Source organism: Alligator mississippiensis, chromosome 6 (genome assembly GCF_030867095.1).
Source record: "Alligator mississippiensis isolate rAllMis1 chromosome 6, rAllMis1, whole genome shotgun sequence".
Classification (NCBI taxonomy): Eukaryota; Metazoa; Chordata; order Crocodylia; family Alligatoridae; genus Alligator; species Alligator mississippiensis.
This window is the reverse complement of record NC_081829.1, coordinates 30,342,426-30,368,291: the sequence shown is the minus strand read 5'-3', so window position 1 is coordinate 30,368,291 and position 25,866 is coordinate 30,342,426. Positions and strand designations below refer to the sequence as shown.

The window sequence follows — 25,866 nt, the reverse complement described above, 5'->3', positions numbered from 1 at the left end:
AGAAAAATTTTGTTTAGGGACCTTTTGAGGGTAGGGTGATCCTCTACTTGAAAGATTGAGAAGAGACTTTTTTAGGTGCATTTAGCAGGGATTTTCCTATATCTATTTTAGTAAAGCTTATTAGAACCCCCCCCCTACAAATAAATAACAGCCAGATTTTACTACATCTTTGTAAAGTCTGTTTCTCCTGTCACACACCCACTGATAAGTTCAGTTTCCTTTACTTAATGTGTGGTAGGGTCTCTCCGGTTTGCAGTTACTTGCTTCCCCTTAATTTAGCTGAGTAAACAAATATAGACATTTTAAACTTTTCTTATAAACCAATCCTTCCGACTCCAATTTTTTTTTACCTTTTTGAATTCCCTCCTGTTTGTCAACACTTTTCTCCACTGATATGCCCCAAATGAATTACATTCAGTATTTATATTGGTACTTCACCTGTGACTTAATTTCTTTGCTCACGTAAATGACATTAGCTGTTTTTTTCTTTTCTTTTTTCCCCCACTGAATTGGATTGCAGTCACAACTCAACTTTATCCCATTGTAATTTATTTGGGCCTATTCTTCAGTTTTAAGCTAATCTACATCCAACTAATAAGAAATTCCACTATGTTGATTCTGCTGCTCCCTGATGTCCACAGGATATCCATCAAGATAGAATTTATTTCCTAATGATTTGAACCTCTGTATGTTTGTTTGTGACTGCATTCATTATTGTTTTTCTAAAAGCTTTTCAAAATTAAAATTGTTTGATGTATTTTAATATGATATATTTTAATTAGAAGGTAATGTCAGTAGAATATAAGATGGTCACAAGCTAACGGTCTCCTGCTCCTCTACAGAAAATAAACTGAAACCAAGAAATTCAGTGGCAGCAATTTATTGCAATTACTTTATTTTTGCTATACCAAATTATATATTGTAAATGTAATAATTTTGGCTCGGGGTGTGGGTATAAAAGGAAAAAGGTTGCTCATGTACTGTTCTTGCAAATCTTCATTTTAATCATCATGCTTATATACTTCAGTCAATAAGAAAAGAGGTTATTCATAACCTACAATTTTGTTCAAGTATCATTTTTATGAGTAAGCTGGCTTCTGCTTTCATGATAATTATTGAACACTTGCTGTCTGTAAAAATAATAAAAAATACTTTCTTCACCTATTTTATCTAACAATGTATATATTTCATTAGTAGTAGACATGAGTTGCATCAGATTTGTTATTGACATACTGTTGCCATACTGTTGTGGAACTTTTGGTAAAAAAACTATTTATCAATTTATGGTTGTAAATAATGATTTCTGTTAATCATTGTAAGCTTCAAGTAATTGGTCTCTTTTCCTTTTTTAGATTACTGGTAACTAGCAGGAATATGAACACTTAATGAATTATTTTTGTCTGTGATATTTTGTATGTTGATTGGTGGTCTCACTTTAATAGCATTCTTTACTAAGAACAGGGAGCTGTATTTGTGAAATGTCAGCCTAATATACATGGAAAACATATGGCACACTGATGCACGTTTCTTGGCCGTTTAGATGAGATATTAGGAAGAATTTTCTCACTAGGAGGGTAGTAAAGTATCGAAACCAGGGAGGTTGTGGAATCTCCATCCTTTGAGGTTTTTAAGACACGGCTAGCCACAGCTTTGGCTGGGATGATCTAGTTGGGGATGGTCCTGCCTTGAGCAGGAGGTTGGACTAGATGACCTCCTAAGGTCCCTTCCAACCCTAACTTTCTATGATTCTATGATTTAACAGGGGTGGCCTAATTAGTGCTGGAAAATGTAAATTGCTCTGAAGTGCCACATGGATGTTGCTTTATCATTTAAAGTGTAAGAAGCAAGTAGTCTTCCTGAGGATACAAGTCTGCGCACAGTAAGAAGCCCACTTAGGGTCCCAAATTAGTTGGATTCTTAGCAGTTTTACCCTATGCATGAAAATGACCGAATCTTGCTAGTGAAATCCTGGGGAAGCTCTTTGAGAAGATTATCAAGGAGCACATCTGTGATGGGCCAGCAGCGGGGATGATGCTCAAGGGCAACCAGCATAGTTTCATTAGGGGCAGGTCCTGTCAGACCAACCTGATTGTCTTCTACGATCAGGTCACAAAATCAGTGTCGCAGTGGATGTAGTCTTTCTGGACTTCAGGAAGGCCTTTGACACTGTCTCCCACCCCATTCTCATTAAAAAGCTAGGTGACTGTGGCATTGATGCCTACACAGTCAGATGGATTGATAATTGGCTGAGGGGTCATACTCAGGCAGTGGTGGTGAACGGGTCATTTTTGACCTGGAAGGAGGTGGGAGGTGGGGTCCCCTAGGGCTCGGTCCTTGGGCCCGCGCTGTTCAATTTCTTTGTTAGCGACTTGGACGACAGGGTGAAGAGCAGCCTGTTTAAATTTGCAGACGACACCAAGATTTGGGGTGAGATGGGCATGCTAGTAGGGAAGGACAGATTACAGCAGGACCTGGACAGGTTACAGGGGTGGGCAAATGAAAATAGGATGGGATTCAATACTGACTGTCTCGGACGGCCGGAGCCGACCCGAGATGATTTAGAAATTGCTTATTCGTCATGGTGGGCTGCTGAATGGAGAGGCAGACAAGGTTTAATGGTGGTAAAAACTTTACTTACGTCGCGGGTGGTTGCGACGGAAACGGTCCGGTCGTCTGAACAACAATGTAAGTTGTTCCAGCTGGCGAGGCCAAAGCCAGCAAATCCGTCCATAACTTAAGCCGGCAGGAAAAGGGTACGCCTGGGATTCCCCTCGGCGACGGGAAGAAGGATCGATAGGTGATCAGTCTATCGACCAGCTAGCCACAAGTCGGATCTCTTTAGAGGCACTCTGCAGCGTGCTCAAAGTTCTTCGACTTGGGCGGAAGTCACGTGAATTTTTAAACGGCCAGCAAGCCAATTACCAGCCGCCACGTGTGAATAATTTAGCGCTAGCCAATTGCAGGGCACGAATTTGCATCCGAATGATGGGAACTCTTTGCACCGTGCACTCCCGTGCTGCAAAGGGAAAATGCACCCTGCAAAGACAGCTGCAAATTGGCGGGAACTCTCTCCTGCACGAGGGTTCTTTATGCAGCAAAAACCTTCGCTGTGCAAGAGGCTCTCATGTGACAAGAAAATTCCATAGTGCCGAGGCACCAAAATCACTGGGTTGTGACACTGACAAGTGCAGGGTGCTGTACTTGGGCAGTAGGAACCAGCAGCATACCTATAGGCTGGGGAACTCCCTTCTCGAAAGTATAGTGGCAGAAAGAGATCTTGAAGTCATTATTGACTCCAACATGAACATGGGTCAACAATGTGAGAACACAGTCAGTAGGGCTAACCGTACCTTGTCCTGCATCCACAGATACATCACAAGCAGGGCCAAGGAGGTGATCCTCCCCCTCTATGTGACACTGGTTAGGCCACAGCTGGAGTACTGTGTCCAGTTCTGGGCGCCACGCTTCAGGATGGATGTGGACAGCATTGAGAGTGTCCAAAGGAGGGCCACTCTCATGATCCGGGGACAGCAAGGCAGACCCTATGAGGAGAGGCGATGGGACCTTAACCTGTTCAGCCTTTGCAAGAGAAGGCTGAGGGGGGACCTGGTGGCTGTCTATAAACTTACTAGGGGGGACCAGCAGGGTTTGGGAGAAACCTTGTTTCGGGAGAACCCCCCCAAGCACCTCCCAGAGTAACAAGCAATAACAGCCATATGTTGCTAGAGACTAGATTCAGGCTAGATATCAGGAGGCACTACTTCACAGTCAGGGCAGCTAGGATCCGGAACCAACTTCTAAGGGAAGTGATGATGGCTCCTACCCTGGAGGTCTTTAAGAACAGGCTCAACATTTACCTGGCTGGGGTCATTTGAGCCCAGTTTTCTCCCCTGCCTAGGGCAGGGGGTTGGACTAGAAGATCTACAAGGTCCCTTCCTACCATAGATCTATGAATCTATGAAAAATGTTTCTTTTGGTTCTGGAATCCTAGACTGTTTGAGTGTAGTTGCAACCCACTACATTTTCATACTAGGAAGTTAGGAGAACATTCACTTCCTTCCTTAATCACCAACCCAGATTGGAATCTGCTATGATTTTGTTCAGTGTACAGACAGCATGCTGTGACAAGAGGTTTGGAACATTATTTATGAGGAAAGGTTGAAGGAATTAGGTTTGTTTAGTCTAGGGGACACAACAGTTTTCCAGTATGTGAAAAGTTGTTATAAAGAGCTTGGTGAACAGTTGTCTCCTGTGTTCACTAGAGGAAAGATAAGTAGAAATAAGTTTATTTTGCACAAAGAAGGTGTAGGTTGGATGTTAGAATCGACATTCTATGAAGGACTGGAACAGGCTTACTGGGAAGACTATGGCATCTTTACTCCTTTACTTGGATGTGTTTAAGAACAGGTTGGACTGTCATCTGTTGACTTGGGTCTAGATATATTTTATACTGCTTCAATGAAAGGGATTTGCCTAGATGTTTTCTAGAAGCCCCTTCTAGTCCTAGTCCTACATTTCCATGATTCCAGATTACAGGGTCTAAAGCCCCAATCCTGCAAGCACATGATACATTCTCAACAGCTTCTGTAACTGGTCCCATTGGCTGTTATCCACACATACGTATTTGCAAATTTGGGACTGTAATGTGGCATGTGTGTGTGTTTGCAAAAGATATATATTTACACACACATGTGTGTGTGTGTGTGTGTGTATTTGCATGAGTTTCACAAACATTTAGTATACTAGAAAAAACGTACTTACATACTCTTGAAGCTTATTCTTAGTTCTGTTAGACTCCTCTCATTTGTGCCAAGAGTTATTGTTTATAAAATGAGATTGTGTAGTAGCTCAAATTTAGGGTAATCTTCCCTGCAATTTATTTGTATAATTGATATGAACTGTACAGTATGTATTGTTAAGACAAATTTAAGTTGGAGAGATCTTGTTGGACTAAATTGTACCCAAGTACAAAAAATGAGGAAGCTTTTTTTCAAAGAGCCTTCTCTCCTTTTAAGGCCACATACAGATATTCAGTTTGTACTGGAAGAGTTGCTGATTAGGCATTCAGGATTTTTCTCCCAGAGCAAAAAAATGGCCACTCCAAAAAAACATAAAATAAAAGTAACCTTGGAACAACTAACATTAAATCAGCCAGCCCCAGGAGAGTTTATCATGGGAGGGTGAATGTCTGTACACTATCTCTTTTCTCTTCTGAGGGAAGCCAAAGCACAGTCTTCCAGCATTCCACAGTGCTTTGCTTCCTCACCTCCTCCCCCAAAGGAAGATAGTGTGGCACTTGACTTGACTGCTCCAGCTGAGCAGGGAGCAGAACATGCCCCCTTCACAATCCCCATGTTATGCTTCAAGGAGATACAGGCTGATAGAGAGAAGCTTGCATCAGCCTATCAGGACTGTCCTATGAATTGCTGCCATTTGTCTCTGGGCAGACTGAGGGAACATGCAGAGCACACACATGTGCACAGGGGTCCCCTGGCTGTGCAGTGTCAGCACTGTAAGCTCTCTGCTTCTCAGGGGCTCAGCATTAGAATGTTTGTTCAAGGGTCTGTGTAAATTTTTTCTATCAGAACAACCCTCGGAGAATTCTCCCAGGTGGTTTGAATGTGTGTATGCAGCCTAGGTCTCTCATCTTTTTCACAGAGGCTATACAGAGTACCCAATGTGTAGCTGGAAGGAAAGAACTAACTGAAAGCTACACAGCCACCTGTTGTTCTGTAAGAGTTTTACTGGTACAGCTTTTAGTGTAACCAAAAGCTAATGTACCAAATGATCTGTCCTTGCATCTTATTTAAACTGCTGAAATGATACAAAACTTTTGAAGTAATTGTTTTGCAGTGTTTTCTTGGCCCTTTGGCTAAGATCAAGTGCAGGCATTATATGATGCTGTGATTACTTTTTTGTTAAGGTAAAGAAAGAAGACAAAGAATAAACCATTTTTGTTAGATTAACACAGAATCTTCATGTGAAAATAACTTTAAGGACAAAATATACAGGATGGGGAGAAAAATGTCCCTATTTCTTTTCCAATTTCAGGAAAATCAGGAAAATCCCCCCTTCAGGGGATAAGTATATTAGCTGTATTGAGGGGCAGGGGAATGAGTTTTCAGCTTGGGGAAAATCTATCATCTGTGAACATGAACTTCAAACCTGTAGATTCATAGACATCCATTCCATGTTTCTCTCAGTAAATACTTGTTATTCCAGTGACTCCTTTTGGCAGTGTGTGCTGTATAACAGAACCCACTCTAGTTACTGACCCAACATGTGATCATTCCCTCTCTGAGGGAAATGGATGACATGCAGAGGCATTTAAACTAGCGTGCTGCTAGATAATTTATGGCTTCCATATTAATGAAAGTTACCACTAACTAAATACATGCCTCCAACTGGAAATACTCCCCCATAACTCTTTGTTTACAAGAAGGGGCTTCCATAAGATTGGTAGGAGAAAATAGGTTGTAGATATTACTGCCTTTATGTTATAATTCCTTCCAGCATTTCTTGTTTTCTACCCTCTACTATACAGAAGAAACGAGAGCAGCTGGTCCAAGGAACATATAGAAGCCATAGCACTTAAGGGAATAGTTGACGTAAATAGGCAGAATTGTTACTATTCATTGGGTGCATTAATTACACATGTAATTAATGTGACACAATAAACTCTGGTGCTGTTTGAGCCAGAGTCATCTGCTCCCAGGCACAGCATCTACAACTGTGCCTGGGACAGCAGTAATTTGAACTAGGATGGAGTAGCCCCAAGCTAGCAGGGGACAAGGGGGTCAGCGCTGGGTGGTGGCATCAGGTGGAGGGGCTGGCTGGGGCATGAGGCTGCTAAATTGTAGGGCCATGTGGCTAGGCAGCAGGCAGGCCTTGCACTTCAGCATCCTTGTCTCCAAGTCAGCCCCTGTCGCTGTCGACATATGCATTTCAGGACAGTTATTTACTCCACCATAAGATAGTACTGTCCCTAACAGTTTACTGGGCCCTATTACTGGTGCATGTGTAGGCGGTGACACTTTACTATGGAGCTAATTAGTCTACTCCGCAGTAATGTGCAAGTATAGATGCACCCATTGTTAGTTAATTCTGTTGTGCTTGTGCTGACAGACTGTTGCGGGGAACCATGCTAAAATGACAAAACCTCAGGTTCTGTGAAATTTCAGAGGCACTGGGATTTGTAGCTGCTGTTGACTTTGAATGGATTTTGTAGGTGCCCTAGTTCTGTGTCTTTACATCTGTTTATTTTTATTTAAATGACATTTTCTTATTCAATGATGACAAATTGTGTATTTCACAGAATTTTTGCAATATTTCTGTAATGTATAAGGGAGGGGAAAAAAATCACCCGTATGTTGTGTTTACTGTGGATATGATTTTGGGAATAAAATCTTTTTTCTTGTTTGAATCAGTTACAGTGAGGCAGAAAATGATTGACATCTATGTGCAAACATGTAAGACAGTAACACTATTAACGATTGTTAGCATCTGATGAAGTGAGCTGTTGCTCAAGGAAAGCTTATGCATCTCCAATTCACATAGTCTATATGGTGTACTGCTACCCTGCCTTCTACCAGTGAAAGTGTAAAAAAGATAATATGTATAATTTATAGTATACTGTATATTGTATATGCATAAATGTGTGTGTGTGTATATGTGTACATTTTATAGAATGCACTTCACCTATTTGGATGGTACATCTTAGAAGCTTGCAAGTACAGCTTCTAAGTTTTTGACCCTTCAGCTACGACTTGTACAACTTACAAGGTCTCCTGGCCTTGTCAGCAGAGTTTGTAAGTTCTTAAACAAGTGCTCATCTAACCAGCTGCATATGCATGAACAGTGCATCCTTGTATAAGTGTACATTTGTACACCTAAGAAAATGTTCATATTTTCAGTGCACAACTTGTGAACAGTCAGGTCCTTCTTTCAAAACAGTACTTTTCAAACCAGAAATGGTACTAGTCATTGTTGCAGATGGTGCCTGTGTTGACTTTCAGAGGTTAGTTATCAAGGTAGAAAAAATCATGTCTTTGGCCTACGAAAATATATTTGCTGGAGTTCTTTACAACTGGCATTTTTTGCACTTCTGTCAAGCTCAGAAGTTGCTGAAGTGCCTTGTTTAACCTTTCGTTAAAATTCAACAGTTTTTAGAGGCTAGGAGGGTTGGTCCTGCTATTAGCAAGCTAGTTTCATTTTGTCTTTGGTTTTCCATACCTGTGGTGAATTCTGAAGCTCAGACATGAATCTTCTGAAGAATTATAAGCACATACTATCAGAGCTTTTAAAGGCAATTGATTTGAAGCATTATCTATAGGGGCTGTTACCAGGTATCTCCTACATACCTGTCTAAAATTGTAGGCACTAATAAAGCTGTCTTTTGGTAATCCCAGAAATGCCTGTGTTTAGCAGAAATATTTGGGAACTACAGCACAAGTAGAGTGACCATCTACAGTTCAAGGAAATAAAGGATTGTTCTTTCAAAAATCAGGGTAAATTATTGCAATAAATGGGGCAAAATATATTTGTCAAGGTAGCAACAGCACAATGTTGTTATTACATGGTGTAATCCCTCAAATATATATTACTTAAAATTAATTCAGTCACATATGAGCCCTTTACTAGATTCTGGTTGTGACATACCGGGCACCAGATAAAGTGTGTTTCTTAAAGCACCAGGTAGTTGGTCACTCTATTATCTATGTTATATTTTAATATTCATGACATCCATGAAGGTGAGTAAAAATCATGACTATACATTTAAGGATATTTATGCAAATCAGTGCATTATTCAGCAGGAAAGATGTGGCTTTCTGATTAAGGAGTAGAAAAATTGCTGAGTAAAACATTCATACCTAATACTTTCTTTATATTGCCAATATATGTTCAGTCCTATACATTATGTATTCAAATTAGTGGAAGTTGTGTGATTTAAGTTTTGTGCACCTCATTGAAAAATCATCTCTCCATGATTATGTATTTATTAGATAAAATTATTCCCCACTTACATTGTAATTTCAGAATGGATGTAAGATTTAGTACCTCATTATTTAAACTGTACCACATTTCATGAAATTTAAGATTTGCTTTGAAAGCTCTATTAAGCTTGCTTTGTTAAAATAGCAAAATGCTTAGAAAAAATATAGATTGGATTTCAGGCTTGTCAATGTAACCAGTAGTACCTCATCCTTCTCCAGATAACTTTTGTTTCTAGAGTGTAATGCTGGTACTATGTACAGTATTTTGTTTACAGTAGTATAAACATTTTCAGCCTGTGTCTTCATTGCTGAAATAACCCACCTCTTTCATATCAACTCTTACCTAGGAGCCGCACTGCAGACTCATTGATGTAGGTTTTTTTCTGCATGGCAGCCAAGGCCAAGCTGTGGTTTCATTGCATGATGCAACTTCACCTTTTCGGTTGTCTATGGGATTAATTATATTCTATTCTTGTACTGCCTGTGCATGCCAGTGTGCTCATCCTAATGGCTTATACACTGAATGCAGTCTAAGCATTAAGTGCATGAACCAGAATTAAAAACATGACCTTAGAAACTGAGTATACCTTGGATATAAGCATCTAGTGTGAATGGCTCATATGACTAAACTAGTAGAAACATGAAATGTCCAACATAATATAGTCAACTTGTTGACTATATCAACCACAGAAGGGTTGGAACATGAGGAACAAGGCAGAAGGTACTATGTATTTCCTATTATAAGATACCAGCTAAGTTAATGTTAATAGGGTTCAAAGCACGGGTTAAGCTTCCCAATGATGACAAAACTTTAGTAGCAGTAGCACTATCAAATTGTGAATTACCTGTACTTACCAGAGTTGAAGCTTTGAGGTGAAACTTGAAGTTTTGTGTGTCCTATATTTGATCTGTGAAATAATTAAGAAAAAATAAATAAATAAACACTACAAAAATATTGAATGATATGTGATACAAAATATTGCAACCCTATTTTAATCGTTTACAAACTGTTTGGATATCCTAAATAATACTTTGCTCATCATCGTGTTTGTAGATGTGCTGGTAGACATCTTTATCTTGGGAGGTGTGTGATTTAATGCTAATGATATTGGTTCTTGGAATAATGGATTATCACTACTGGGAAACTGGCTTGGGCATCTCTTTTCAACTCAGTTTGTTAGTGCTATTGATTAGAAGATATAATTAGGTAAATCATATGTCCAGTGTGTATTCAGAGTTAAATGCTACTTTTTTCCTTCCAAAACTGATTGCTTATTCTCTAACAGACTGTGATAAGTGAAGGGTACGCATTTTAACCATACACACACACAGAACTTTGTATGCTATTAATATTCTTTTTAGCTTATTATAAGGGTATAAAAATGAAGTATAGAAATATACATGGAAAACCAAAAATACTTTAAATCTTTTAAGAACCTCCCTATAAAGAACCTTCATGTAAAGAAAAATGTATGAAAGAAATAACAGAAATCATATAAATTATATAATAACTATAATAGACTCCTTTCCCCATGCTATCTTGTGATTTCCCTATTGCTTTTCTCCTTGATTTTGGCCATATTCAGGATGCCACATTTGGTCTTCTACTGAGGTAAGACAGAACACCTTCTCAGAACTGTTCCCGAAATGGTCAGATATGGGTCTGTAGAATAACATGAAGTCCTTCCTTTCAATGTTGAAGAAGTCTGAATCAGTAGGGTTTTATTTATATCTCTGCCAGTAACTTATAGTATGATGACACTTAGCCTCACATCCTGTTCACATGGTTTAAAGAAGAATAATTGCTTACCTTAGAGGGGGATTGAGAAGCTTCATAAATGTTTGTAAAGCACTTACCTGTTATATTTTCAGATAAGAAGTTCTATAAACTTCTTATTATATCACTACGTTTCCCTGTTTTGCCTTCCAAGTTGGATGTTAAGTGGTAATCTTCAGTACTCCCAGTTTTAGAAAAGAAGGACTAAGCTTATGTTTCACACAGTGAACCCTCTGTGATGTTTAAATGACTGCTTGAAAATGATGTCATCCTATAATTCCAGTCTGTAACAGAGATGAAATGACTGATGAAAAGTGTTCACATTATTAATCTGCTTCTTCAAAGTAGACTTTTTGGCTTCCAGTTTTAATAGATCACTAAGATTTAGTATTTGTCCCTCTGATTCTAGGCTCTTTTTCCTGTTTGTAAAGGAGAAGGAGGAGGAGAATTAAGTCACATGATTCTAAAATCACTTTGCAATTTATCTGTAGTGTATTTTTAAAAGCTCATAAAAGTGAATAGATGCAAAGAGTTTCACTTTCTCAAATTACTATTCATTATATTTAAATACATAGGCAAGACAAATTTAACTTTTCTCTGAATGTTGAAAAGTATCTGCATTTTATAAGTGTGTAGTCCCAGAGAAAGCCAGTGCTCTGGCCAGGAGCAATAAAGTTACCTGTTTTAAATGGAGTACTAGAATATAATCTGATCCCACAGGTGGAGCAACTCTGAAGTATTGTCCCTAAGAATAAATATTTAGTTCAGTGCTATAAAATGGGTAAAGGGATGAAAGCGGAAAGCCAAGGGAAACAGTAAAGATGATTCTTACAAGTGTTTTTCTACTGTCAGCCTGAAGTTCCCAGGAGTAGATTCAACTATACCAAACCATACTGAGATGCCCAAGACAAACAAGAGTACCAGATGATGACCCTTTACAGTTGTGCGAGGAGGAAGAGGGGGTTAGATCAGGATAAACAGTCAGGGCGTTTCTCTGCCTATGGCAAGTGTAGCTCAGAATAAAGTCCAGAATATCCTTGGGATCTCACACACACACACACACACACACACACACACACACACCCCACGCATTCATTCCAAGCCCTAGTTATTACCAGGTGAATGATACTACATCAATCTATCTAGTATCATGATACTACATACATACATACAGAGAGAGAGAGAGATCTTTATCTAGATATCTATCTAGTAGTATTATTCACCTGGTAATAACTAGGGTTTGGAATGATTGAGTCCCACAGATGGTATGCTCCTCAGAACTGGGGAGATGTGGGGCACACTAAATGTGGTACAAGTATTTTGTTAAAATATCAAACATCAATAGATGCTGAGGAACTTTAATGTTAACAGTATCCACAGGGCAATGAGGTTTTCCTCCAGGAATAAGGGATGGGACCATGGTTATACAAGTTTGCTTGTCAATATCATATTCTGTAGTTTCACAAAGATTTCTTGAAGAAGTGCAGTTTGAAGGCATAAGGAGTCATGAAGTTTTTAGTGTGAGATGGTACATCTTCTGAATTGCTGTTTGTTGTTGACTTTGCAGTTACAATTAATGCAAGATGGACAGTCAATATTTCTATGGGTAGAAAAAGTCTTAGGTACACAGATCAAGAATGATGACAAAAATGCAGAATGACTAACACAGTACTAAAATAATGCATTTTTACCACTGATGTAAGATATTTGCTCTAGGGGTGCACCTATAGATTTTTGGGGCTGATACTGATAGCTGATATTTAAGGAGGCAAATTGGCTAATACCAATCTGATTTCCAATACAGCTGCCTCCAGCTGGTAAGTCTAGTGTGGTGGAAGGGGAGGAGGGAGGGAAGGGGTATGGGGGGGCAGATCAATGCCCTCTGTGGTGAGGGAGTGGGAGGGGGCATGGGCAGGGGCAGGCACTACCCAGGTGTGGTGGGTGGGGGGCCAGAGTCACAGCTCGGCTATACAGGGCTCTTCTCAGTGGGGTTGGAGTGGGTGCCAGCAGTGCAGGAGGAATGCTGCATCCACCCCAAATTTCGCTGCTGTTCTGCTTCCAGCACTGCTGCCTCCAGTCGCCTGGCACAGCCCTGGGTCTTCCCAGCGTGTAGGTGGAGGTGGGGCGTTGAGCTGCCGGCTATGCTCCTTGCTGCAGCTATGCACAGCATGGGCATTTATCGGCCAAATTATTGGCCCCATCGGGCCAATATCCAATATAGCCACTTTTCTTTATATCAGTACCGATCTGATTTTGGACCAATGTATTGGCGCATCTCTAATTTGCTCAGGTAAATTTTCTGTTGCATTAGAGAACTACTGTACTTCAGCTGTAAGGTTACTACCATTTAGTAAAAAACTAGCTGTATTAAGCATATATCTCCATTAAAATGTTGTTTTCTATATAAATAATTGTACATTAATGAGGAACAATATTAGCATTGACAAACTTATTTTGGAGAAACCAATAGAAGTAAAAGGAAATAGTCATCAAGTTGAGTTGGAGATTTGTTCTATTTGTTTCTGTGAAATAGATTGGTACATGTTTTTGTAACAGGCAAGGAGGGTGTCATTATATGTTACAGTTTACATAGTCTAAGGAATATGTTTACATTCTAAGAAATGTTAGGTGGTATTAACAATACCACCTAACACATGCTAATAGCACCTAATAGCACATGCTTTGACCAATTTCACATTAAGTGTTAATGCACAGCTCTGACTTGTCACTGGAGGGCTGATGAATAGGGCTATACTAGAAACTTCCAAGTCTGTCCCTTGGCTGCCTGGCTCTCTGTCTCTCCAGCATCTCCCCTCTCGCCCACCACCTTACTCCCCACAACTCCCCATTCACTCATGGTTGCCCAGGTTTATGCCAGTCCCAGGCAATAGAGTTCTGGATGAGAGATTGCTCACATGTGGGGGATGGGGGGGACGAATGGGGGCTGGGAGTGATGCATCCTGGGATGCTGAAGGACTGTAAATTGCTTGTATTTGTCCTGTGGAGAAGCCTGCTGTTATTGCAACACAAGATGTCTAACTCCAGCTGGAAATGATCCTCACCCAAAGAGGCATAATGTTAAGATGCTCAGATGACACTCAGATGACACTTAGCTCATCTTCTCCTGCCTTAACCCGTGAACACTCCTGCCTTAAGATAATTTAACATGGGAAAGGTAACGTCTAACAACAGCCAAAAATATTAGGCTCAGTTTAGACTAAGTCTTCTTAATCAAATGATGGCAAAGGATTTTTTAAATTATGGAGGTCATGTGATTTTTTCAAAGAATGCTATTAAAGGAAAAGAGAAGCAGTTAGCTGTGTTAGCCTGAAGTCAGGTAGAAGGCAGGTCAGAGTAGCACCTTAGAAATGCAACTTTGAATAGCATTTAACAAAGTAGTCTATCACCTATGAAAGTTTATGCCTTTCTGAACCAATTAGTCTTTATGGTGCCACCCTGCCTTGCCTTCTACCTATAAAAGGAAGGGTGCTAAAATACCTAGGTATCATTATTAGCATGAGGGACTGTGGAGGCAGTAACCAAACGTAGTAATAGTCACCAGATACACCAAGGTGAAACATTCTAGATGTGTCCTCATACTTTTTGGCAGTAGAAGACTTGCTGATGAAAACTGAAAGTATAATTGGATGCATGGTCTTTTCTGAGTGTCTTAAAGAGTAACAGTAATATAAACCGTAATAAGTAAGATATAAAAGGATTTTAAGTTCAATTGCTTATAACTAGGGATTCCAGTTTTCTGTCACACAAAACATTAAAATCCCAAAGGGCCCTGGTGCTGGCTCCGCCCCTCACTGCTGATTGGCTGAGAGGGCTGCCCATTGGACATCCCCACCCTTTGCCACTGATTGGCTGAGAGGGCTACTGTTCTTGCGACCCTGTCCCTTGCTGCTGATTAGTGGAGGGGGGCAGGGCCATACAACAGGCAGCCCTCTTCACCAATCAGTGATGGAGGGAGGAGGAGGTTGTCACCATCTTGACTGCTTCCCTGTGTGCCAGCTACTTCTCCCCCCGGCAGGCTGCTGCAGCAGCTATTAGAACTGCTGGCTGCCAGCATTTGGTTTTCAGTAAGTTTTTTAGTAAGGTGTTTTTTTCCAGCAATTCTTAAGATTCTCTGTAAAAATGCAGCTTCTGTGTTTTTTCATGGCAAATGGATTTCTAGGATCCCTGCCATGTACCAACAGGCAAAGGAATGAAAGAAAGAAATTTTGAGAACATTTGAGGGAAAGGGAACCAGAATCCATAAAGGAACATAATCAAGGAGGAGAGGGACAGATAACTAAAATGAAAAGACAAACATGCCAGGTTCAGTAAATAGGTTATGAAATAGAGCAGATTCTGCTGTTAAGTCTGTGAATAGCAGTCAGTTCATTTGATATTAACCGAAATATCAAAATAATAACTAATGTGGATTAATATTCAGTCAGAATAATATTTGTCAGTCAGAATGAAAATGTATCACTAATTGCAGTAATATGACATTAAAGAGCAATTTTACATGGCAGTTATCTTGCACACACAATTATATCAAAGAATGTGACCCTATGAGTTATCATGGTACCATTCTTCTAGAATGGTATTCATTGCTCAGATAATTTTATTAAAATAACCTGTAATTGCTATTATATCCAAACTACATATCACTAAAAATTACCTGAAAATGTATTATGACAGCAAGAAGAAAACCCATAACAAGGTAAAACAGTATACTCCCTGCAGCTAGCAATGAGATTTAGCAATGAGATTTCAACCACATTTTTCAAATAGAAGCATCTTAAAAATTATCGAGATCCAGTGGTGTGCTTTGCAAAGATGAGTACATTCCCTACCTGCCTTGCAGTAAAAGAATAGCTTGTGTTTTATTCTGGAAAGGTTATAAATATTGGCCTGGGTCTTCGTCTACATTGCTGAAAAGTCAGAATGTCAAAAACATGGACATGTTATCTGGTCTGCAGAAATCTACTTTTAATCTTTCATATGAAAACCCTTAATTTATGTGTGCATACAAACAATAGCTTGTAAGCCAAAGCTGATTGTTCACGCACTTTGGTGCAATTAAGAAATTGTTTTTCTCAAAAATGGTGATACTTATTTATTTGTTTATTTGAGGAAGTTGTAATTTGCATATTTCCTTGAGTTTCCAAATTGCAAATGCTACGTAGTCCAGAATAAAATGTGGATATGGTAAGAATTAAATACAGTTAAATTGGTGGACTGAGAGGTGTCTTGGTTTGTTTGTTTGCTTGCTTGCTTAGTTTATTGGAATGTTTGATAGATATTGGCTGGGATTTTACAGAGACACTATTATGAAGAAGTACTGAGATTTTTATGATGCTATGGAAAACTTGTATTAAGAAAGGATTGGGGCTGTCTTCTTCAAGCTGAGGACCAAGGTTCCAGCTAAGAATAATGCAGCATATACTTGACTAACATGGCCAAATTCAGCCAAACACATGAATAAGGTTTACATTTGTATAAATTGACTTCATTTGACTTATTGCTGATTTATTCCATTTAGTAAACAATTCATTCCTAGCTGTGTTATTTATACCATCACTTCATTATTGAGTATAGCCAATTTCCAATGGCTTATATTAGGTTAATTTATACAGCTGAAATTCAGTTAAAACCTGACACACTAATTATTGTATAAATCTGGAATGCTTCAACTCACATGAATGTAAAACCAATGTAAAATTTGCGCATGAAAGAAAACTCAGGAGAAAGGAGCAAGTAACTAGCTGGTTTGCCTTTAGTGAATGGCCACCCCAGGATAAGCTGCATACACCAGTGATGGTTGTATCAGTGTAATTTCACTTATGTTTTTGCCTGAGGTAAATTTATGTTAGAACAAGTAAGTTTTAGTAATGTAAGGCTATACATAAACTGGGGTAAAAATAAAAGAGTTTATGTTAAGGGAAGATTATACTGGGATACATATATTGTCTGTCTAAGATATTCTGAAGTATATTTTACATTGATTAAATATTCTCTGAGATCAAATTCACATTGAAATTACATTGTTTTCATAGATTTCATAGATGTCATAGACACTAGGGCTGGAAGGGACCTTGGAAGATCATCGAGTCTAGCAGGAAGTCAGCAGGGATCATAGGATCGCAGCAAGATAAACATCCAAATGTCTCTTGAAGGCATTCTGAGTAGGTGCTTGAACCACCTCCAGTGGCAGTCTATTACAAACCTTGGGTGCTCGGACAGTAAAGAAGTTCTTCCTTCTGTCCAGCCTGAAACGGTCACAGAGGAGTTTGTGACTGTTCGACCTTGTCATCCCTGTAGGACAAGGAAGACTACAAAATACAACTTGACATAAATAAGACAAAATGTACCCACTGGTATAGCACGTGAATAATATTCCCATTCAGAAGTCTGAAACAGACCCACTTAACATTTGGTTCTTTAAGTCTAAGTACAGACAGTCAAAAAGCCCAAGGCTGAATCATTTCAGTCTTTGCAGGTTAGTCAAAGCTGTAGAGATCAAACTGAGAAACAACTGGACAGACATTCACTTTGGATTCAGGAAATGTAGCCACGTACCTGCAGTGGCTCAGACCAGAAGCTGGGGGACTCCAGAGCATGACTGTCTGGCATGTAGTCAGCATGGGCCGTGTGTTCACTTCTTCTTCCTGCTGCCCCCGAGGTCTCTGGGATTTGCAGTCCAGAATTACAGCAGCAAGAATCCTCAGGGTTGCTCATCACTTCCTCTTCCTGCTTCCAGGTGCCTCTGGGATTTGTAGTGCACAGTCACAGCCAGCAGTAAGTTTTGGGTAGGGCTGGGCAGGGTGACTCTGTACTTGGGGAAGGGAAGTTTAACACCCCTCCCTGGCCCTAGACCCCAGCTAGGGTTTGCTGGGGGTGGGGGGTAGTCTCTTCACCTGCTCCCCAACCCTTCTCTGCTGGAGCAGACCGTCCAGCCCAGGGCTGGAAAGTATGCTGGGATGCTGGGGGACTGTGATTCAACTTGAACCAGGAAGGGGTCTGGGACAGTTTGACCCAAATTGGTTAAGTCTGATACTACATTCAATCAGGTTTATATTAAACCAGTTTCAGCCATATTGAAATTAGTTTATATGCACTAAGCTTTGTTCTGTTACAGATTTAATGCAGTTTCTGAGAGAGAGAAAACCAACAACATGTCTCTGTACCTGCAGAAGCAGCTATTCCTGTCATTAAACTATGGTTACAGGTTCATCACACCACCAGGTTCTTAATCAGTGACTTCTACCTCTTCAGTTATTTGGATTGTTATAGAACTTGGGCAACAGCGTGCACTACTGAGGCTAAGATGCTAAATTAATGTAAATTATTTGAATAAATTACAATATATTTAGGCCTTAACATAGATTTTTCATAATTGTACATTTCATAATTGTACATTCCATGGAACAAAATTATATGATTCTGACCCTGATTTCACAAACAAAATCTATTGAATTATGTTACTGGACATACCTTCAGTCGTTTGGATTAGTTTCTTTAAAATGACAATGTTTTGTTTTGTTTTTTTCTTGTTCTAGTTAGGGCAAGTAGGAGAAGAGCTTACACCTTTTTTGTTCATTGTTGAAGAACTGATGAGTTGCCTTTAGGAGTTGTAGTTCATAAGATGTTAGTTAGTCAAAAATGGTTAGAATTTAATAATACCTGGTAGATGTGCTTTGGTTGTGCTGAGGTAGCTGGAACCAAAAAAAGAAAGGATGAGAAGGAACAGTTTTGTGTGATCTTTATGGGGAGAAAAATGTAACCTTGATGTGCTAGGGAGCAGGAAAAAGATGAAAAGGACAGTAGCAAAGTTCAAGTGATAGGTAAGCAATATTTCAAAGGAAATATTCTGAAAAGACTAGAGGGAAGTGAGATGGGAAGCAAAACTGGGACATGGTCAGCTGTTGTGACAAAATTAGGTTGTGTGAAAAAAGAATCTGCAGCCTTTGGCAATAACTTATATGTGCTTTATTATTTTTATTACTCCTCCTCTCTCTGCCTAAAGTTTTGAACCTGGGGGGAAGGAGGATTACTATGCAAGTGCTGACTTTTCAGCATCAGTGGTAAAGTGAGAAGCAAGGATGAAGCAAATATAAGGAACTTGGTCTTTGTTCCAAAATGTTCATAGAATTTAATTAATTAAATAAATGTATAGATTAGTAAAGCTGGAAGGGATCTCAAGAGATTGTCTATTCCAATTTAGTGGGACAACAATTGGGAACATGGGGGCATATAGCTGGAAGGGTTTTCCTGTATCATCCTGAGTTAATTGGGTACTCAGACTCATTTGGTTAAATGATAGTTCCATAAAGTGAATTATTTTTAGAAATTAAATTAATACTATAAGTATACAGGTACCTTGTAATACAGCCCGAAAGAAAGTATATTTAACTCAGGGCCACATTTGTCTGTCTGTTGAACTCATGTAAACTTGGAGTATCTTTGTCTGTCTGTTTGTTCGTTCAGTGCCTGGGATCTGTGACAATGGCTCCTTCATGCTGCGGTAGTACGAATAATACTATTATCGGTTACAGTCTGGTCCTGAGTCTGTAGATTTAAAACAGCAAGAATGAATACTTAGAAGGATGAAAAATTCTGCTGCAGCTAGATTATATGTAATCTCAAAAGGGAAGACACAATCACACTCCTAACATACACAACCCCAACCTTTTAATCATAGAGTATTTTGTTGTTTTTCCTTGGATCTCGGTTTTTGGGGATACTACATAGTTCTCAGATCCTAACACATCTTTGATAGCAGTATGGTTACTACACCCTTTTCTCTATTTATTGTGTTGCAACTGGCTGGTCTTCCTCTCTGGGAGAAAACAAATCTTTTCTGTATGTCATTTGCAATGCTGCCTAAAGCCACTAGAAATGAGGCATTCTTGGTTATTGGGCCATACCATGTCAACCAGCAGAGAAGTAATTAAAAGTAATTTGCCACTGGAGAAAGTAATAGGCCTATAGATGTCATGCTTTGAAGTGATGCCTTCTGAGCTGAGCCATTTACCTAAGTGTCTTTCATTTAGAACAGATCAATACATGTGTTGAAGTAAAACACTCTTAGGAATCCTAATAAGGACTCTTGCTTTATCTAGATAACATGATTAATACCTGAAAGACATTTGATTATTTTTTTAAGAATCTCTGCCATTTACTTTATCAATCTCCATAGGTGTTTGACACACTGCATTCTTATTGTCTCACCCTGATTTTTTTAAAGTTAAGCTTGCTAGATGTCTATGTTTATAAATGCATAGTGTGTCCATGTACCTGTTATTGGAGATATTTTTATTATTTTCACAATTTTACTAGTTGGCCTCTCTCATCAAGAGATAAGAGTAAGAGTGGGCTATCCTATGATAAGAGTAAGAGGAAGCACTCTACTTTAGATAAACATCTCCTTAAATGACATTCCTGCTCCTTACATAGTTTTACGTTAACATTATATCGCTAAAACAATATTTTTAAAAATAGGCAACCTGCTCAACTTCTTTTCCCTCAAAAACAAAAAATCTTATAAAGGGCTATAAAGAATACTGTTGGATCATACTTAGTCCAATTTAGTATGTTAAGGCATATTAACATTCTCCCCTTAAATAGTTGTGTAATTATAGAAAAACAGAGCTTGAAGGGCTAAAAGTAGATATGCCCTGGTTTAATTGTCTCTGACAAAAGCTGTCTACACTGTGCCTTGTCACATGACTATGTGAATCCTTTTATTTAAATAAACAATTTCTTGCTCAATTTATAATCAGTAATATTAATAATTGAAATGTAGGTAATCAGGTTGAATATTGGCTTGACCATGTTACTGCTGCTATTGAAGACAAACCTTTATTTCCAAGCTGAAGCTACCTTTTGGAAAGCCTTTTAAACGCAGACAATTTATTACCCATAATTAGCACTCTGTAACCCAGCACCACCTAAGTGGTCGAGGAACAAGCACTAAGTAAAAATCTCTTAACAAGGCTTTCCAAATTAGAACAAAATGAATACAAGAGGTAAAAATAAAGAACTTCACAAGCTTGTTATGCAAGTAAATTAAAAAAAGGTTAACTTTAGCTCTTCTTAATTATTGCAACTGTAGTCAAGTGATCTGTTGCAGTGGGTATTTGAGGTTTCTCAGTCCCCTTGTTATAATACCTCCACCAACTGACATAACATTTTGGGCAGTTTTCTTGCCTTGTTTGTTGTTAGGCTGTTTCTGAATAGACCTGTGCATAGGTTTGTAAATATATATCAACAGAGAATAAATAATTTGGTGTAACAAAAATCTTATTAGATTAAAAACAATTACAAGGATTTTAGGCAAAGCAAAAATACTCATCAAAGGGATAGTGCATGCCTGTTAAATCAAGTATTTATCTCCATTTCAAATTCTGCAGTCTGAATGCTGTGCTAATCTTTCATTATCATTATTACAATACAATTTAATCAGTTGCATCAATGTACAGGTAAATGCAAACACTAACTTGCTGCATAAGTCCTTAAGTTTCTCAAGTCTAAGTATATGGCTTGCATGCTTTTTTTGTACACTTGGTTCATTAAATTTAGCAGGAAGGGAGTGGGAGGGAAGACAGTTGGATCATTTTGATAAATTACTCACAAGTCCCTATGTTAAATCAAATAAAGTAGGTGCTATGTGTGTCTGCCTAGAAGAGGTAATGAGCCACCAGCTACTTCTGGTGTTACCGATTTCTTGAAATCATCTTCAGTTTAGCAAAACAATGATAGACCTATGGGGAGAAAATAAATATTGCAAATACAGTGACAACATTCATCCATATTTGATGTGGTTACGTTCTTGCTCTGGACACGATTTTCCATTTCAGCATATTTTTAGTTGTGTAAATTCCATTGATTTAAAAGGAGTTTCTTTTGGTTTATACCAGCAGAGGATCATGGAAAATGAAGTCATCCATCCTTGAATTCTGTTATGTTTAAAATGTTCTGCATGATTTGTATATATTTTCACTTACTATTTTTAAGGAGAGGTAATATAAATAATTCTAACAAAATGTGTTGCCTTCTGGAAGTGTGAATCTAGGCAAGCAAGGAGAGAAGCTCACTAGGAGCTAAATTGTTTTACTTAAGAATAAGAGAATGTAGCATTTGCCCTAGGGATTCATTTTCCATTTGGAATGAAGACAAATGTGCACAGTTCCCTTTCTGTAGGTAGGCATTTTCAGTGCAACATACATAGAATATTACATTTGAAATGTATCTCATAGCTTATTGAGTTGTTTCATCAGTTTGAAAGGAATGAGGTGGGTCATTTGCCAAGATTCTTTAGGGTTTCTGAGCCCAGCTACCAGATGGGTTTCCCTTGTTGGAAGTCTTAATGAATTCTTCAAAACTTTTTCATTAAATATATCTTGCTCATAGATATAGGGAGGAAAACCCCTCTGGTAAAATTGTATTTTCTACAGTATTGGGAGTGAACTTGGTCATGTTAGGACTGTTATGAGTAATTAAGTATCAATCTTTCATGGTCCAAACATGAAGCACAATAGATTGCAAAGACCCAGACCTAAGGAAGTTTAAATTGCTGGGGGGGAATCTCCCCTCCCTCACCACCCCCCATATCAAAAGCATTCTCTGCAGTGACATGATTCTGGATTTCTGATGCAAAAGCACTACATTTGTATTCAGCATGAGTAGTTTTGGGGCGAAGGAGTGATATTCCTCAAAATGAGGAACAGGCATGATGAATAGAAGTAAAGGTGGTATTTCTAGTAAGATAGTCCTCATAGTCCTGAATCAGGATTTTGTGATTCATGCTAAGCACTATACAAAGAAAAAAAGACACAGTGTACATAAGCAGACTTGTAAAACCTTGTGGATGACTGGAAAGGACAGTGGTCCTGAGATACATGAATACAACTAGTTTGTCCTGTTCTGCAGACCTGATGAACGTTGAATGTCAAGAAAGACGGTAAAATTGGATTTTCTCGCAGTTTGCTCTTATTTAATTCCATTCACTTCAGTGCATTTGCAGTTTATTTTTTAGAAATGTACCTGGGAGGGTAGGGGTTTTCAGTCTTTATCTTGGTGCAGCATCATTTATTCGTTCCTGTTGTACTTTCTGTGACTTTTGTTGCTACAGTACACAATGACTCAAGTTTTGTAGCTTACTTTATTATATCAAAGTCCTTCGCTCATAAGAATTCTCTGCAAGAAGCTGGGCATATTCGTTCTCAGCCTACAACCACCTTTCTTTAAAAAAAACCAACACAACAAATTAAAAACTAAATCTGTATGTGTAAATTGTGAGTTGCTTACTTTAATTCCATTAGTTTCTTGTGCCTGAAATCAGTTTTCCTTTGGTTATAATAGAGGTGGTACGTTTCATAATGTTCAAGTTTGAGCATCATGGTATTTTTTTTTTTTTAATACACATTTTAAATACAGTTACTTACAGCACAGAAGCTCCTTAAAATGCTAGGCTATTATATGTCAGGGAGACTTCTGCTGTAAACATCCATGCATTTGTAACCAAGAGGGCATGCTGTACTTAATTTGTTTGACATGTATACAAGGAATGGAAAACCTGACTGCATGTGTAACGACCTGGTGGCCCAGGTAATTTCCTTTATGCCTTAACTTAGGTTACTGACATTCATAATGCATAGAACCTTGCTTGTCGAGCAGTTCAGCATCATATTTGCAGAGCTACAGCTATACTAACTGGTATTACATTCAGTGATTTATTTGCACTGGGGAAGTTGAGGAAATGTTTTACTTTCTGTCCTAAAAGTGGAGTTTCCATGCTTCCGAATGATCTTAACTTTCTAGCTGTTCTTCCTCTTTCTGTAGATATGAGGATTAAATGATCATTTGCTATCCATTTTGGGACATGCTAATTATGCTTGGTTTGCCACTTCAGCTGCTTTCTGTGTCTTCCCCAATCTGTGCTAGGAATACCACAAATAAATCACTAATTATGGACAGAAAAAGTCTCCTCCTTGAACTGATAGTTGGTAGATATAAACTGAAGTACCAGTTTGTATAGAGTATGCTTTGGATCTGATCCACTCTTAAGTAAAGCATAAAATGATAAGCTAGAATTTGCAATGGCTGCTTTTAGAAGGGTAATTAATTAACCTGCATGCAGAAATTAACCCTTAGAGTACTGCTTCAAGTCCCACAATTCATTTAATTGTTGTTTAATTTTACCAGTGGGCTATGCTGCTTTTCTATTCAGTTCGTAGTACTGTATATAAAGTACATAGCTGGCCATCTAAAAAAAAATCTGACTTGTAAAAACAAGGAATCTTACCAAGACTAAGTCCCTCGGGTTGCTAATGGGTTTAGTATTCATAAGCAACTTTGTTTTTTAAGATTTTACATTATGCCATGAATTTAAAATGTGTAATGTTTCACTGTAACTGTGTGTCAGTTAGGTTTTATTCCTAAACTATCATAGCTGTATATCCAATAGAAAGAAGTCAGTTCTTTAAGGGTTAATGTGAGGTTAAGGGATTCTAAGGTAATCTCCTGCTTGTCTTACTTAAAGGTCTCTGCATGTTTATTTTCAGGCATTTATTTGAGCAGGTGAAAATTAAGAATGAATGAAAAACTAACTGAATGATTGAAATGTTCTGTTGGAAATGCCTGCTTGTACTTCATAAGAGAACTGGAAAAAAAAATGACATTTTCAAAATTCAGGCTTTTATCAAAAAAAAACAAAACAAAAAAATGCGACTCTGAGATCCCCCATTTATTCTGATTTCTTTTTTTTTTCTTCAAATAGCCCAATAGAATCCTGCCAGAATTTCTACAAAGATTTCACATTACAGATTGACATGGCTTTCAACGTGTTCTTCCTTCTCTACTTTGGCTTGCGCGTAAGTACTTTGGATTATGTAGGGGGTGTGCAAAGGATGAAGTGTGGTAATTGTATTAGGATACTATTTGTTGACTTCCTAACTCTTCATAGTTTCATAGTAGCTAGGGTCAGGAGGGACCTGAACAGATCATCTAGCCTGACCCCCTGCCACAGGCAGGAATGAATGCTGGGTTCACAAGACCCCAGACAGGTGATCATCCAACCTCCTCTTGAATTTGCCCAAGGTAGGGGCGAGGACCACTTCCCTGGGAAGTTGATTCCAGATTTTGGCCACCCTAACTGTAAAATATTGCCTTCTGATCTCTAACCTAAACCTATTCTCCATCAGGAACATTACCATTGTTCCTTGTCATCCCAGGTGGTGCTGAGGAGAAAAGGGCTCTACCTATTTGCTATTGATCTCCCCTGATGAGTTTGTAGGCAGCCACCAGGTCCCCCTCAGCCTCCTCTTGCTGAGGCTGAACAGGTTCAGGTCCCTCAGTCTCTCCTCATAGGGCCTGTCCTGCTGCCCTCTCACCAAGCTGGTGGCCCTCCTCTGAACCCTCTCCAGGCTGCCCACATCCCTTTTGAAGTGCGGTGCCCAGTACTGGACGCAGTACTCCAACTGTGGGCTGACCAAAGTCACATAGAGGAGAAGTATTACCTCTCTGGACTGGCTTGAGATGCATCTTTGGATGCATGACAAGGTATGGCTGGCCTTGTTGGCTGTGGTTTGGCATTGGCGGCTCATGTTCCTCTTGGAGTCAATAATGACTCCAAGATCCCATTCCGCCTCTGTGCTTTCAAGAGGGGAACTCCCCAGCCTGTATGTATGCTGTGGATTCCTTCTCCCAAGGTGCAGCACCCTGCATGTGTCTACGTTGAACCCCATCCTATTCTCATCTGCCCACTTTTGTAATCTGTCTAAATCTATTAGCAGCCTCTCTCTCCCTTCAAGTGTGTCCACCTCGCCCCACATCTTAGTGTCATCAGCAAACTTGGACAGAGTGCTTTCCACCCCCTCGTCCAAGTCACTGATGAAGATGTTTAGCCACAGTCACTTAATTTATTGATGAGGATGGGGTGAGAGACAGTGTCAAAGGCCTTCTTAAACTCTAGAAAGACATCCAAAGATTTAGTTACTTGGTCATAAAAGGCAATCTTAATTTATGGTTATTGAAGGCAAGTTCTGAAACTCGAGAGCAAAGATTTAGGGGCTGGCATTACTCAGAAGACTAGTAGTTGTA

At 39.1% G+C, this 25,866-nt stretch overlaps 1 protein-coding gene across 9 annotated transcripts in view; it reads left to right on the top strand.

Moving 5' to 3' along the window:
• KCNMA1 (potassium calcium-activated channel subfamily M alpha 1) overlaps window positions 1–25,866 on the top strand; it is a 1,011,367-nt gene that overhangs the window by 578,295 nt on the left and 407,206 nt on the right. For all 9 annotated transcript variants that reach the window (XM_059729759.1, XM_059729758.1, XM_059729760.1 and 6 more), the window contains one exon: window positions 24,545–24,638. In XM_059729759.1, the coding sequence (XP_059585742.1) occupies window positions 24,545–24,638 (94 nt within the window). The remainder of the gene's footprint in view (window positions 1–24,544; window positions 24,639–25,866) is intronic.